Source organism: Podarcis vaucheri, assembly GCF_965113315.1.
Source record: "Podarcis vaucheri genome assembly, chromosome: 17".
NCBI lineage: Eukaryota > Metazoa > Chordata > Lepidosauria > Squamata > Lacertidae > Podarcis > Podarcis vaucheri.
The window spans coordinates 14,270,086-14,287,096 of NC_138755.1; the positions used below are offsets into that span (position 1 = coordinate 14,270,086).

General features: G+C 44.2%; 1 protein-coding gene across 1 annotated transcript in view; it reads right to left on the bottom strand.

Moving 5' to 3' along the window:
• The window catches only part of DMRT1 (doublesex and mab-3 related transcription factor 1), a 64,863-nt gene that overhangs the window by 422 nt on the left and 47,430 nt on the right, over positions 1 to 17,011 (bottom strand). The window contains exon 5 of the mRNA XM_082205095.1: positions 1 to 666. This exon is cut by the window's left edge and continues 422 nt beyond it. Within this exon, the coding sequence (XP_082061221.1) occupies positions 512 to 666 (155 nt within the window). The 3' untranslated portion in view covers positions 1 to 511. The remainder of the gene's footprint in view (positions 667 to 17,011) is intronic.

Sequence of the window (17,011 nt, forward strand, 5' to 3'; positions counted from 1 at the left end):
GCAGCATTTATGAAGGGGTTTGTAAATCCTAGAACATTACTCTGACTTGCACATTCTGTTTTACTGTCATTAAAAAATAAAAGTTGAAAGAATTATTTTGTGATAAGAGAATTATCAACCTTTCTGCCAATTTCTTAAAATCTTCATCATACCGAAAGCCCTTTTTACAATTTTATCTTGTCTTTGTCGAAGAACTAACTCTTGTGCGCTGTAGAAATCTAGCTTATGTAACTAGCTTAGCCATTCACTTAACTTTGATCACAGTTTATCTGCAAAGTATTATCTTTTTTATACTAGGATTAACCCCAAGGAACTGCCAGGGGCCCCCTAATGGGAAAGACTTGCGTCCTTAAACTAAGAGGTTGCAAATCACATTGTGCGGAACAATACAAAGGGAATAAACTCAACGTTTTCTCAACGGTTACATCGGCATCAATCATCCCAAACCAAACACATCTCAACAAGAAGGTACTTTCCCAAGACGTCGAAGGAGGAGCTTCTTCAGAGCTGCTCATTCACCGTCTTCCATGACAGAATGAACAGTGAAGGTCCCAGAATCGGAGGTCGACTCGCACTCCAACACAGCTTTGGTGCTTTCGTTGCTGATGGGAGAGCTGCTGGAAAGGGAAACCAAGCCAGAATCTTGACTACTGGGTGGTGAAAATACTGAGGAAGCAACGAATAAAGGGGAGGGAGAAAAAAAGGGAACACATAGTTAAGCGATCTAGATCAGTGACGGTCTACACGAATACACCCAAAAGCATGGAGTGATGAGCCGCCGTCCTTTCCTAGGCGGGTTCCCATCCACATATCTCTTCTGTCGTCACATGCACCTGTCTGCAAGTGACTGCTGCCATGCTCATCCTGTGGGATGTGATCCATGAGAAGCAGTCAAGTACAACATTCCTTGTAATGCTAGAGAAGACATGCAGGGGAATGTTTGGTCCAGCCAGTCGAAACTTCCTGTTCCTCCTGGCTGGAGCATCCTTCCTCTTGCTTGTGATAGAAGGTGGGCGTGACCTTACCTGTCCAGGTAATGAAAGGACGAGTCGCGCAGCACCCTTCCTTCTTTTTTACCTCCTTCTTTGTTTGACCAGCTTTTAGCTGGGACTGCTCTGCTAGCTTCTCATCTAGCAGAAGCACTGGGATTATTCCCCCATATGGGGTAGATCCACATGTACATATTTGTAACTGCCTTCAGCAATCCAACTGTGAACTGATGTAAGTAAATTTCTTTTATTGACTTTGAGTAAGATTGTGGCGTCTTTATTCTTTTAAGAGGGATTCAAGGGAATTTACCAGGAACGTACAATTCAATCTGAGACAGACTGAATTGTATAATAGTGAGAAGTTCACACGAGCCTAAAACCAGCCATCTGCTGTGCATGTAAAAGGGGATTGTAACTCTGCTAAGTAAAGGAACTTGCTAGGAAGGATATTAGTAAACAATTTATCTTCTCCTGCCACTCTGAACCCAAACAGAAACTGACATGTTAGAGTAGGCTAGATGTCATCAGGCAACGTTCAGGGGGGAAAGGGGGGAAAGTCGAAGTTGTTGATCTTTTTTTTGGGGGGGGTTCAAGTCAAAAATATTTTTTAGAGGGGCAGTTCACAGCGAGTACTACGTCTTCCGTTCAAGCGATCATGTGCGAATGGAGGACGGGGCGAGGGGGTGGGGCTGGATCCTCTGCCCCCCCAAACGAAAAAGAGCCCGCGATCGACCCAAACCTCCTGGGGATCAACCAGTTGATCGCGGTTGACCGGTTGGACACCCCTGTTCTAGACTAATCTATCCATTCTTAATTTTTATTCATTTATGTAGATCTCAAGGCAGCTCACAACATTAATTACTGTTTGCTGTGTGACTGGATGAAGTACCATTTTTAATTGGGGGGGGGACCCTAAAAAATTCAGTGCTATACAAAACAACACCTTTTTTTTTGGAACCCACTGTTGTTGTTTGTTTTTTAAAAAAGAGAACCATTCTACGGAATAAATGAAAACGTGGCTAGAAGAAGCCCGCCTCCTTCCCTCCATAATCATCCCTGTGAAATTACGGTGCAGAATCCCTGATGGGACACCCCCCAACTGCCACCCTGTCATGCATGCACGGCTTGTATTTTTTTATTAACATATAAAACACATACATATACATTTACATATACAGTGGTACCTCGGGTTACATATGCTTCAGGTTGCAGACTCCGCTAACCCAGAAATAGTACTTCAAGTTAAGAACTTTGCTTCAGGATAAGAACAGAAATTGTGCTCCGGCGGCGCAGCGGCAGCAGGAGGCCCCATTAGCTAAAGTGGTGCTTCAGGTTAAGAACAGTTTCAGGTTAAGAACGGACCTCCAGAACGAATTAAATATTTAACCCGAGGTACCACTGTACATTTACACAATACACAATACATGTACACAACATACTACCTTATTTTCATAACATAAAACATACCTACATTGTTCTATATAATACCTACCTATACTATACATATCAACATACCTACACACCTACCCCACACAGACACCCACCAAGCGACTTGACTTCCAGCCGTTCTTGTTACGCTATTTTATTTTTCCAACTAGCTTAAACGCATTTCATTATTTCTTTAATCTATTCTTTTATCTTAACTTTCCTCTCCTTTCACTCTAATCGTTTTCTGGATTCACTCAGTATCTGCCAGAAATTCTACTTTTCCCACATAATTTTTGATGTGTTCCTTAAAGATAGCCCACTCCTTATTCACTTTTTGTACCATATCTCCTCTTATCCTCCCTGTTAGTTCGGCAATATGGAAGCATTCCATCATTTTAGATAACCAGTCTTTTTAGTTGGGACGCTGCTGCTTTTGAGTTGAGGACCCTCCAGGATTATAATAAGACACACAGACACGTTATTTTAGGTTAATGGGCAAAATTAGGCCACAACTTTTATTGGTTACAGCATGTGAGTGGTATTGGCTTAAAGGTAAAGGGACCCCTGACCAATAGGTCATCGTGGCTGACTCTGGGGTTGCGGCACTCATCTTGCTTTATTGGCCGAGGGAGCCGGCGTACAGCTTCCGGGTCATGTGGCCAGCATGACTAAGCCGCTTCTGGCAAACCAGAGCAGCACACGGAAACGCCGTTTACCTTCCTGCTGGAGTGGTACCTATTTATCTACTTGCACTTTGACGTGCTTTCAAACTGCTAGGTTGGCAGGAGCAGGGACCGAGCAACAGGAGCTTACCCCGCCGTGGGGATTCGAACCGCTGACCTTCTGATCGGCAAGTCCTAGGCTCTGTGGTTTAACCCACAGCGCCACCATCGGATAAAACAGCAATACCAGACTCCACCCCACACAGCTGGGAGTCATATCAGAGTAACAACCAATGGGAGGAGCTTGCTGATGCAAATACAACTGGAAGCTCCCCCTGATGTCACCAGGGGTCGTGCTATGGCCCTAGCCACCAGCAGGGCATCGGACAGGATCCATGACCGCCGTATTCCTTTAACGGAATACCCAAAAGATGAGGGGTAGATGATGGCGCATACCCAATCCTCCAACACAGCACACATATTCCAATGCCTAACCGCCAATACCAGAAAGTTGTGACGAATTGCTAGGAGGTAGGTGAAAAAACCAAGAGGCTGGTGCCAATTTGCCAAATGGATAAAAATGTCCTACCAGGCCCCTTGGACAACCAAGACAACCAACCGAAGTCCATAGCAAGGTCAATATGCAAAAATAAGCTGACCTAAGAGGGAGGGAGTGCGGGAGATCCGAAGAAAGCAGGAACAGACTGGGAGCTGACTGCTTTTGCGGCTGTTTAAATGCATTTAGCCCTGCCCACCAGCCGGTCCTATTGGTCGGCTGGGAGGCTTGGCCGCGGCAGCAGAAGCAATCAGGAGCAGGGAGCTGAATACACCTCCTCTGCGAGGAGGAGAGGCCTTTTCCAATTTTTGGCAATCAATAACCTTGCCGCTATAGTTGCATACATAAATATTGGTCAGACTGTTTCCCAGTCTGCCACCTCGGCCACTCCGCTCCTCCTTACGCCACTTAATGTTGTATTTTAATCTTGTTTTTTTAAGTTGTATTTCAATCGATTGTTTTTATATTTGGTGTCAGCCGCCCTGAGCCTTGGCTGGGCAGGGTGGGGTATAAATAAAATTTATTATTATTATTACAGTGGTTCCTTGGGTTAAGTACTTAATTCATTCCGGAGGTCCGTTCTTAACCTGAAACTGTTCTTAACCTGAAGCACCACTTTAGCTAATGGGGCCTCCTGCTGCTGCCACACCGCCGGAGCACGATTTCTGTTCTCATCCTGAAGCAAAGTTCTTAACCTGAAGCACTATTTCTGGGTTAGTGGAGTCTGTAACCTGAAGCGTATGTAACCTAAGGTAAAGGTAAAGGGACCCCTGACCATTAGGTCCAGTCGTGACCGACTCTGGGGTTGCGGTGCTCATCTTGCTTTATTGGCAAAGGAGCCGGCGTACAGCTTCCGGGTCATGTGGCCAACATGACTAAGCTGCTTCTGGCGAACCAGAGCAGCGCACGGAAACGCCGTTTACCTTCCCACCGGAGCGGTACCTATTTCTCTACTTGCACTTTGACGTGCTTTCAAACTGCTAGGTTGCCAAGAGCAAGGACCGAGCAACGGGAGCTCACCCCGTCGCGGGGATTCGAACCGCCGACCTTCTGATCGGCAAGTCCTAGGCTCTGTGGTTTAACCCACAGCGCCACCCGCGTCCCTTAGGTACCTAAGGTACCACTGTATTATTATCCACAGACATTGATGAATAGGATAAGGGCAGAGGCAGAACTGCGTGACTGGTTCCACCGCTCTGGGCACTAAGCCTAGGGGACACTACAGGGCGTGGCAATGATGGCACGGCATGGGCAGAACGGAGCGTGACAGGCGGAGGCACCACATTTGTGCATCGATGAAATACCAGTCTGCCCCTGCTAAGGGTTGCCACATTTCTGCTGCCAGCAGCGCTCCTCTGACTTTTAACAGCTGCATGAAAGGAAGATGAATTTGCTCGCAGCATGGCACCTGAAGGTGGAACAAGGTTTCTGCTTGCCTTGTACCTATTATAATCACAAAATTTCCACCAGAAAATAAACAAGTTGACTCTCACTTAGCAACTGAGACCTGTGGATATAGGGCAGTATACATATTTAACTAGTTATAATATTAATAGTTATAACTGCCAGCCCCAGACCTCTCCTTAAGAAGGCATGAGGACAAGGAGCAGGTTGTGAATTGTGCAAGGAATATAAAAACCCCCAACCCAACCTCAATTCAACTTCCTGATCTGATTTTAGGATGTATTTTAATTGATTGCCTGATTTTATGTTAATGTGTTGTACGTTTGATGTTAGCCGCTCTGAGCCCGGTTTTAGCCAGGGAGGGCGGAGTATAAACATAAATTATTATTATTATTATTATTATTATTAGCGTGATTCAATTAAAGAGGTTCCTCCCACACATATAAACGGAATGAGGAAAAAATGTTCCATTATGATTATTTATTTATTCCGATTCATCCTACCCTGCTGGTTTTAGCAAAATAAAACATTGTAAGTCATTTAGAAGGCATGTTGCATAAAAGTAACATTGACATAAGCTATCCAGCAGAAGAAAGCAGAAACACTTGAACAACTTCTCGTAAGCGGCAGAAGGATGATAAAACCAACATCGCCTTAGAGCAATAAACTTCAGGGACAATAATAAAATCGGTATCCAAACACAATTAAAAGTTTTCCGGCAGGTGCTAACAGAGGCCAACAGTTCTGTGGAGAAAGAAGACGGCGAGGGAAGCAGGGAGGCCGAGACAGTGGCAGCATAGCTGTCAACGTTTACCGTTTTTAAGGGAAATTCCCTTATTCCGAATAGGATTCCTTGCAAGAAAAGGGAAAAGTTGACAGCTATGAGCGGCAGAGCCTGATCCAGCCACTCTCCTCCTCTCTGCCAACTAACAACTCCCCTATGGAAAACATGAACAGACATCAAAACTCCTGCAGTAGTGGCGGTTGCATTTTAATGTTTTAATGTATTTTAATCTTGTTTTTAAGTTGTATTTCAATCAATTTGTTTTTATATCGGTTGTTAGCCGCCCTGAGACTGGTCTCGGCTGGGGAGGGCGGGGTATAAATAACAACAACAACTATTATTATTATTATTATTATTATTATTATTATTATTATTATTACTGTCCTTTTCAATTTTTCCAAACTTTAGCACAAAGAGAAAGGAAGATCCATTTCTCTCCCAAATCTTCTGAAAGTGCAGAGAAATCAGAAAGGGGTCTTTTCTCTCTGCACCGGGATTAAAAGATGGGATACACATTAATAAACACATGACCCTCACCACGATGTGTTGAGCACCACTAGTAATAGTTTCTCTACCACCATCCATTTGCAGATTTCTGCCACTCCCATCATGGTTGGAATGACCAAGGAAATGCGTGGAGACACTGACGTGTGTCAGTGGCTGCCCATTCTGACATGGAAAGGGTGCAGGGCAAAGAAATAGAGGAGTCCAGGGCCGGCCCTGCCATGTGGCAATGTGGAGCAATCTGCTTCAGGTGGCACCATGCAATGGAGAAGGGGCATGCAATGGTCGGGGAAAGGAAGGGAAGCAGGAATTAAGTGTATGAATGCTGCAGCAGGACTTTTTCAAGTGTTTGTCCTGGGGAGTGGGTGCCATTTGGGTTCTGCTTCAGGCAGGAAAATGTTCGGGGCTGGAGCAGCGTAGAACACCCTCTCACCAGATGTCAAGGAGATGAAGAACTACACAACTTTTAGAAGACATCTGAAGGCAGCCCTGTGTCGGGAAGGTTTTAATGTTTGATGTTTTATTACGCTTTTTATATGTGCTGGAAGCCGCCCTGAGTGGCTGGGGAAACCCAGTCAGGTGGGTGGGGTATCAATAATAAAATTATTGCTATTATCAAACAGGAATCTTGCTGCTGTGATGACATATGAAACAGACCAAAACTGGTGTAGATCTGCTGTCAAGCAGAGGGCAAGGAAAAAGAAAAGCAGGAACGAAACCACAAGTGTCCCGTCTCCGGAAAAATGAAAAATAAAAACAGATATGAAATAGTGGAAGAATTTGAAAACTAATACAGTGCAAGAAATACTGGCAACATTTCCATCTCCACTAGATACAAAAAGCAAAGCAAAGGGGTCTCTGACCTTGCTCACCTTTGATGAGTCAAGATCCACGCAATGGCACTCCTTTCCCGCCTGGCGTGGATGTAATTAAGGGGAAGCTGCCGTGGTAATTTCTCTCCTCATTAACTTCCTGATTGGTTTGAGGCTCAGATTTCCACCTAGCTGCCGTTTGTCACCAAATCCAAATGGCCAATCGTTAAGACTAATGTTTGTGTAACTAACGGCCGGCATCTGCCGCACGGCTCCTTGTACAACAATAATAGGGAAAGCGAAACATTAAAGCTCCTGTGTTAATTCAGCACTTATTCATCACCGGGGAAATCTATGGTGTAATTAGCAAAATGCATCGCTAGACAAGTGCACCACGAGTCCTTTGGAAAAAGCTAAATCACAGGAGAGGCTGTCTGAGAGCCCTCAATGCGTTAAACCATCAGGACTTGTTCCACTCTGAATGCTTGTCGTTTAGTGGGGGGCCAACGCCAAGCTAAGATCCTTTAAAAAGGTAACGCGGAACAATTCACCTCCCGTTGACTCCATTGATTGACAGAGGCCAGATTGCACAAAGTTGCTTAAAAAGATGTGGTCAACCTGGCAGAATCAGGCATGAACTTGTAAGGAATGGTGGTAATGACCCAAATTCTGTTTTCAGGCAGACTTCTGCACTGCAACCGCTGGAAACTCGACCTGGCAACGATCGGAAAAACAGGCAAAGTTCCCATTGTAGAAAATACAGTATTTTCTAAGTGTGGAAAGCTGTTTTTATTCTCAGAGCAAGCCCCTGTGATGTCCACCCATTTCAGTGGCAACGGTCAAGTGCAAACGAGGCAAGGAACCTGTTCCAAATGAGAAATTCCTCATAGTCTGTCCCACAGGAAGGGAATGTCCTTGCCTCCATTGGCGACTCCCATCCACACACAGTTTCCTTCTGATTCATGATAAGAAAACAAGTCCGTCCATCCCCCAATGCTTTGAGCCCTGGAGGGGCCACAATTGGGAGATTCCTCCCTTTCTTCAGTTTAGATAACTATGGAGAGAAATCTCAAATTTATTTGCTGAACCCAAAGGCAGCCGGTAGAAGAGACTTGCGCCATCTTTTTAAGGTGCTCACTTGATCTCCTGTGTTGCCCATGCCTCTGCTGGGAGGGGCAAAACTGGGATGGTACAAATGAATCAGCGTGGTCCATCCATTACTCCTGCCAGTGGCAAGACCTGTGGTTTCCAGACCACCAACCTCTGGCCTCATCAGTCGCCACTGAACCGACTCTTCAGATTTTACACCATGCACAAACCCTAAAGAAGGGGTGCAGTCATGGCCCCCAGACCTTGCTAGACTCCAACTTTCATCATTCCCAGCCAACATGGCCGATGGCAAGGGATTATGGGAGCTCAAATACGGGGGGAAAGTTGTCCTGGTTGAAGTCCAAAGGAGAACAAGGGACACACAAACACACGCACACTCCCGTATTTCTAGGGGTGGATGGCAACCCTAATTCCAGCAGATGGACCTTTACTCTTCGCTATGACAAGCTGAATCTCCCCAAATTGCCCCTTCCACTCAGCTACTAAGGTACAGAAGCCCTGCTCTCTTTTGCTTCTGTTCGCCTTACGAGAGGGCACAGCTCGTTCAGAGATGTCCTTTGTTCCTCACCTTTGCGACATCTGGAAAATTGGTGGAAGCTGTAAGAGATTTAGGCATTGGAGGCATGAGCAGCTGAAGCGTGGAGCAGGGCTCTGCCTCAAAACCACCCAAAAGGCAGCCCTGCCACAACGCACAGGCTGGTTCCATCTCATTCTCATTTCTCCCAACTGGTCATTACTGTTTTCTCGTTTCATGGAAAAATAAGGAAATCAAGAATTGCCTGCTAATCCACCCGGTTTAGTCCACAGCTGGTGGACTGAGTTATGAATACTGATCTCCCAGGAATGTGCTAAGCCTTGTACTGTTGTCTCAGTCTTACTACAAAATAAATATTTGCATGTTTACCTGGGCACATGCAACTTAGCGGCTAATAATTAGTATTTAGTTTGGAACTTGCGTATTTTTCCCTTCCTTCCTTCCTTGTATGATATTGGTTACATTTTGGCCAAAATGCAAAAACAAAACAGAACACAACCTCCAAAATAAAAGTCATCAATGAACTGAGATGCCATACAAAGAACTGCCTAGACTTGAGTGATCTTCTGTAAGTCAATGGCCTGGAAAGCGTAATATGCTTCTAGTGAAGTGAGAAACCACTAGGATAGTCATGCTTGGAAGGCAAATGTTCTTTGTGTTTACATTTAAAAACCATTAGACTCTTAATAAGAAGCAATTTTTTAAAGATTTAAGCTCTCAAGTGCTACAGACCATTTATTAAAGCTCTTTCACCTTCTTATTCAGGGAAGGAAATAGAAGGCACATCCATTCTGCAGACTCGCTTGGAATCTGGATCCGAAGGCTTGTTTCTATATTAAGGCTGCAATCCTATTGCCACTTATCTAGGAGTAAGTGCCGCCACTGCCATCAATGGGGCTTACTTCCAAGTAGACAAGTATAGGCTGGCACTGGAATCAAAACAGAGCACCGACATGCCCAAAAGATGGTCTATAAAATGTGGCGAAGGCTTTTCCAAATGAAAAGCTTTGTGGTGAGGGCATCAATTAAGGTTGGTTTTCTGAATGCAGATAACCAGGAGCAGATGGAAGCCAGAGTAGGTGCAGTTTGGAAGTGCAAATATGTAAAAGACAAAGGGAGTCCATCGCATTCTCCCCGGAGAGTGTCCTATTTGAGGAAGGGCTTGTTGATTAATAGAAGCAGATCCGGTTGATTTCTAAATAAAACAAAGGAGTGAGTAAATCTATTCTGTCTGTTTTGATGGGAAAAGGTCAGGCCGGGATGGGAAATGGAAGGTACAGTAGACCCTCTGGATGTGAACTTAATTTGTCCCAGGGGTCTGTACTTACCCCGAAAAGTCCATATCTGCAGGTGCTGCTTCTGCACATGGCGCAACAAAGCGCTTCTGCGCATGCGGCGTTCGTAACTCAAAATTACATTATCATTTAGGGAAGATAAAGGATTCCACCCAAGGCCTCAAACCACCACCTTAGACGGCAAAGGTGTTGCACACGGTCCCACAAAGGGCGCCCACAAATGAAGGTGTGAGCGCTCATTACATGCACTCTAATGCCAACTCAAGGAATATTATTGTATATTCAAGGGCAATAGTGCACTAATAATAACCAACATTTGAGAATTTAACGGGAAACCATGTCAATACTTTGGTTTAGCGCAAATAAATATTGTTTTCTTTTTAAATTTAGGTTTTGTTATTTTTGCTTACCTTTGTAGGATACAGATTTTGTAATTGGGGCAGTACAGGAATGCAGGTTTTGGTGTCTTCGGGTGTCTTCCCGTGTAAGGGTCGGGGTGTCTGGGCGACGTTTCGACGAGGTCTCACTCGTCATCTTCAGGCTGGTGCTTTCGGCTTCTTGTTACTGGAACAGAGCAGAATCTGGTGTTTGAGTTCCTATAAATACTGTTGAGGGGTGTGGTGTATAGCCTCCAACGTTTTGGGCAGAGAGGAAGTTCCTAGATTAGTGTGCCTTTTCTTCTTTTGTTCCTTAATTACTTGAGGGATATCTTGAGTGATTTCATGAGTGATATTCTGAATACCACTGGGTGGGTCATTAAGTGTAGATTAGTTGCTAAAGCTTTCGTGTCTTGACCGCTTGAGCTTGTGAAGAGTTTTTCTGAGAAGATGGCTGTGCTGCATTTAGTTGTGCTCTGGCTTGGCTTCGTGTATAGGGGCGAGCTGTGATTTTGTGCCTAGTGCCAGCCAGATCTGTGTAGGGATTGCAGGGGGGTGCAGCATCCGGAGGTGCCACTATACTTTGGCTGCTGGATGGAGTCTGTAATATGTCTGTGGAGAGGGTCTGGGTTTGGGTCTGGTGTGGTTGATTGGTGACGGCGTTCAGTGTGCCTCTGGTTCTGGTGTCGGTTTTTGTGGGGAGGGCTAATTTCCAGATGTCTGGCAGGCGGGACGTGTCGTCACGCTTGTTCATGTTGTGAGGGTGTTTCTCTATCTCGATGGCTTCCATGATTATTCTCTTGTGGTGATGTTCCATGTTAAAGAGCAATTTGGAATCTGCAAAATTAATTTCGTGTCCTGTTTCTTTCATGTGTTGGAAAAGAGAGGAAGTTTTTTCTTCTTTTTTGACGGCATTCTTGTGTTCTGCGATACGTGCATTTATTCGTCTGTTTGTTTGTCCAATGTACGTGGCTGGGCAGACTTTGCAGGGTATTTCATAGACCCCTTGGTTTTCCAGCTGGATTTTGTCTTTTGGGTTTCTGAGGATATTGGCTATTTTTTGGTTGGTGCAGAAGGCTGTTTTGATATTGTGTTTATGGAGGATTTTGCTAATTTTGTCTGTAGTGCCCTTGATATAAGGAAGGAGGGCCATGCCATTGTTTTCTTCTGTGTCTTGGTTTTTGGGGGGTGTTTCTTTTTGGATTAGCTTCGTAACCTTGTTTTTCTGGTATCCATTGGCGATTAACACATTTGAGAGATTCTGTAACTCAGTTGTCAAGTGGTCTTTGTCAGCCAGGCGTTTGGTTCTGGAGATGAGAGTCTTGGCTACGGAGTTTATTTGTGCAGGGTGGTGGTGTGATTGTGCATGTAAGTAGCGGTTGGTGTGTGTTTTTTTCCGGTAGATAGTGTGTCCTAGGGAGCCATCAGGTTTTTTGTAGATTAGGACGTCAAGAAAGGGGAGTTGGTTGTTGTCTTCTATTTCCATAGTGAATTGTATTTTGGGGTGTAGGCTGTTGAGATGTGTGAGGAAGCTGTCTAGTTTTTCTTTCCCGTGTGGCCAAATTACAAAGGTGTCGTCAACATATCTGAGCCAAAGTTTGGGTTTGTGTTCTGACTTGTCTAAAGCATTGGTTTCAAAGTGTTCCATGTACAAATTTGCGATGACCGGTGAGAGGGGTGATCCCATAGGTGCTCCTTCTATCTGTTTGTATCTTTGTCCATTGTGGATGAAGTACGTGTTGGTTAGGCAGTGGTTGGTCAGGTCCAGGATGTATTTGGGGGGATTGTATTTGTTTTGAATGGCTGTCAAGGCTTCATTAATGGGCACTTGAGTGAAGAGAGATACAACATCGAAGCTCACAAGTAGGTCATCGGGATGTAGGTATTGCTTCTTTATTGTTTCTATGAACTGGAAGGAGTTAGTAACGTGTGAAGCGATGGATTCTGCATATGGCTGAAGTTGCTTAGCGAGAAATTTAGCGAGATTTTGTAGAGGTGAGCCTATGGAGCTGACTATTGGTCTGAGTGGTGTTCCTTCTTTGTGTATCTTGGGGAGACCGTAGAGTTTGGGGCATCTGGATGATTTTTCTCTGGGGATGATTCTTAGCTGGATTTCTTCACTGATAGGAGAGGCTTTTATTTTGGATTTGGTGGTTTTTTCCAGATAGGTGGTGGGATCTGTTTTTATAGGTTGGTAGGTAGGGTCTTGGAGTAGATTTGATAGTTTTGCTTGGTAGTCCGATGTGTTCATCACATATATCACAATATATATATATTCCTCTTACCCAGTCATATGGTAGAAAATGCATAGGTATTTTCTTTCTTCTTTTTATTTCAACAGGTCACAGTACTTTGTAACACTATAAATACGTATTTGCAGGGCCACATCTTCTCGATACAGTATGAAAAGCAGAAGGGAGAACAAAATTTTCACACACCACAACCTGCACAGACACCTCTGCCTTGATGGGTGGGACAGTTTGAAGACACTGGTGCTGTTCAAAATGGCAGCCAATATAAAGTTTTCTCCCCCGTCTATATTGCGTGCTGAAACATATCCGTACCCTGGTGACAACGGGCAAACCAACGAGACAAGGCTCATTTGTTTCCCTATACTTTACAAAAATCCCTGTATACTGAGCTGCCATTTTCAGCTGTAGCGCCATGCTTATCAGAACACCTAGTTCTGCCTTGAATACGCCTATTATTTCACAACAGAATCTCTGGCCGCTGCTGATCTCCCCTTTTCACCAACAATGTTAAAAAACCATTAGGATTATCTCAAATGCCTGCCACTCGACTGATTCACTGTGTACTTTCGAACTGGATTTCATTCTTGGCATTTAGTGCACAAGAGAGACGGATGAATGGATGGCTCCGTTCCATCTGCCCTATCAGAGCTCATATCATCCTTCCCCAGTACATGCCAGTATTTGTAGTTAGCTGGAAAGCTTGCTGTTAAGTGATGGAACAACTAAAATTAGCTAAGAGAAACTAAATTCTCTCCGCCCTGGACAATAGATCTCCTGAAAGCTATTACTTGAAACAAGTACCTTTCCTGTTTCCCTTGTTTAAACAGAAAGAAAAAAGAAATAGGGGGAGGTTGACATGTTGGGGAAAAGCAAACAGGAGACTGACCTAGAGTTCCTTGCCTACAAATCTAGATGTGTCAACAGCAGTAGTTTGGCCTTTCAAGATTTGACACTTGTTATGTCGCGGGCCAAAGAAAGGAAGGACACTGGCTTTCCTTTTCTCCTCAGTGAGTAATAATGCAGTCATACAGAGGGAATGTTATTGATAGGGATTTGCCATATTAGGACAGAAAACACAATGATCGCTTTGAATCTACAGTGGTACCTTGGGTTACATACGCTTTAGGTTACAGATTCTGCTAACCCAGAAATAGTACCTTGGGTTAAGAACTTTGCTTCAGGATGAGAACAGAAATCGTGCTCTGGCGGTACAGCTGCAGCAGGAGGCCCCATTAGCTAAAGTGGTGCTTCAGATTAAGAACAGTTTCAGGTTAAGTACAGACCTCCGGAACGAATTAAGTACTTAACCCGAGGTACCGAAATGTCATTTGGGATGGAAGACCATCTGCCAAGTCTTTCTTTCTTCTTTCTTTGGCAATCACTCGTAGCCGAGTAAGATTGTCTTCCATGAACACGGTTTCAACAGTGAGTCCGTAACTGACTGTGGAGGCCAATTCTGGATCCACACGTCCTTCCACAGTGGGGACATTGGTTTCTGGGCAGGGTTTCTGGTGAGGGTTTGCCAAGCGTGCCTTTCTCTTGGCACGTTTCTCCCTTGCGTCCTGAGTTCGAGTGTCTTCAAAGCCCATGACACCTTTGGTAAAGGCTGTTCTCCAATTGAAGCGCTTGCAGGCCAGTGTTTCCCAATTGTCGGTGTTTATACCACATTTTAAAAGATTTGCCTTGTGAGAGTCTTTGAACCTCTTTTGTTGACCACCAGCATTACGATTTCCATTTTTAAGTTTGGAATAGAGTAGTTGCTTTGGAAAGCGATAATCAGGCATCCGCACAACCAATCCAGTTGTGACCAATCCAGTGAAGGTGATGTTGAAGAATCATTGCTTCAACACACTGACCAGAAACTATAGCTGCCCCCCAACCTGAACAGCATATGCCCCAATGACCCGCACTGCCCGGTGCAAAAACACAGGGGAGTCGCAAGGGCGCAGGAGATTCAAGGTCAAAGTAGGAGCAGTGCTGAAAAACAAGGTCCGTCTTGCCCTGGTTCAAAACCAACCCTCCGAAACTAGGCTTTTCTGCTCCTATTGTAAGGTACTCCAGACCTTAGCAGTGGTGGCCTAGTTCCAGGAAGGAATTCGACTCTGTTAGCTGTGTAAACTTCTACCATTGCTTGGCTTCCTTGCCAACAATTGTATGTATTCCTATTTGGCCCAGGAAAGAACCCACTGGAACAGGTCCTGTTATTGCCAGTAATGTCTCTGGAGCAAAACGCTGCTGGGAGAGAATGAATCTTAGCCTCCAGTGTTAGAAACTGAGATATGAAAGCTAGGAGATCAAGGGCACCTTAAACCAGGTTATGGGCGCAACAATGAGTGTCTAGGCACATTTTTTATAACAAGAATATAAAGCTGAAAATGAATGAACTGCAGCTAAAATATCATGTTCATTTTTCACACGGTCCGGTCCTTCCCCTGCCCACCCCCCTAATATTCTGAAGAGGATCTCTTCTCCAGTCTTCAGAGAGTAGCTGGAAGTGGGGAGGCAGAAAAAGCTCCTCCTTCCCTTCCAATCTGCAGTTTCAATCTCAAATCTTAGGTGCAGTACTGTGCCCAGAGCTCAGAAACTGCTCATGTTAATGAAATACCCTGTTGCAAAGTTTAAGGCACCAGAAAGTGTGTAAAGAATGGATGACCTTTAAAGAAAATCTAAAACAATATTGTGAAAATGCAAATCTCATGACAGGTCTAGATTGAATCTTGAATATTAAGGAAAACTATAAATGTAGAAAATTTTCTGGATGTGTAACGGATATAACAGGAAATGTGTCAAGGTAAAGAACATGTAGAAAACACAATGAGGTGAATCGGAAGTCAAAAGTGTGCGTGATGTTAGACGATGTCTTGTTAGTTAATGTTCATTGTCATTGAGGTATTGTCTTGTCTGTCTGCGTTGTTATATGTAAACTGTTTTGCAATAAAGTTAAAAGAAGAAATCCCCTGCTGCAAAATGCGCCTGGAACAATGGGAGTTTCGAACACTGTTAGCCTCCAGTGGCCAATCTAGCTGGCAGCACGCTACTCACACAGGGCACCTGCTCATTTGGGTCCGAAGAAAGAAAGTTTGGCTTTCACTCTTTGAGAGCAATTGGCATGAATGAAAACAAAACAAGGCACTTTATGTAGGTTGTATCTGAGAGGGTATATACCATATTTGCTGCAAACACCAGCACACATCAGCAGAGCTGGGCGATACCTGGTTTTCAACATTGTAATATATATCCACCAACTAAACATTGCGATATATTAAGATGTCTGAAATAAGGGTGGAACTATGCATATGCCTTGTGATTTTTGCTGGCACCTGCTCTCGTGATTTGCGTGAGGCAGGGGAGATTTGAGCTGGCAGACTTAAGAGGGGCTGCAGGAATCAAGAGAGAGAATTGCCTGGCTTCACTGTTTTCCCCACATTGTGATTTCTGATTCGCACATGCACAGATACTTATCACGATTCACAATATTTGGCCAGGTCAAAAATTATGAAACCAGTATCATGATATGGGCTTCAAACCAGTTTGGGACGATATATCGCCCAGTCCTACACATGAGTTGAGGCCTAAGCCCCAACTCAAAATGCAAAATCACATTTAGTAAAATCAGAGCACAGCTCTATTTCAACAGAAATAAACTGAGCCAGTTCAGCTCCAAGAGACCATTACCAACTGTAAAAGAAATTCTAGCATTTAACTTTCCAGCCTAAGCTGAGATGACGGTGTCATTATAAATATATGAGGCTATTCACGTACATGGCACAGATATACCTTTTCCTAAAAATGTCAGTGGCTTGCTAAGAAGGAAGAAAATGAATAGAATTCATTCTTACTGCATGAAGAATTAAGCGTTTGGCTTTATACCAGCTAGGCAAGTTAGTCTGAAGGCCCGCTGCAATGTGCAGGTCTTTAAAATGAAAACCTTTGTCTCAGTAATATGAGCATATTGCTGGTACGTGAAGCCGACACGCACAAAAAAATTACTTACAAGCTTTAGAAAATAGAAGCTTTGGCATTTGCATGCCTGATCTCCTTCAACAGGTCTACAGGGAGAAGAAATATAATTTATTAGAGCTCATTTGGCTCAGCAACAATGGCTTCTTCAAAAAAAAAAAAAAACCACACACACAAGGGGAAAAGAGAACATTGTAATTGAAAATAAGTGCCCTCTTTAGCGAATAAGCCTCCAGCGCCTGAGGCGGAGAGGAAACTACAACTGATGTACTACAAGGCATTACAAGAGTGCTGGGTGCTATAGCCAGCAATTATCCTGGTATTTAACCAAATCTATCGCTCA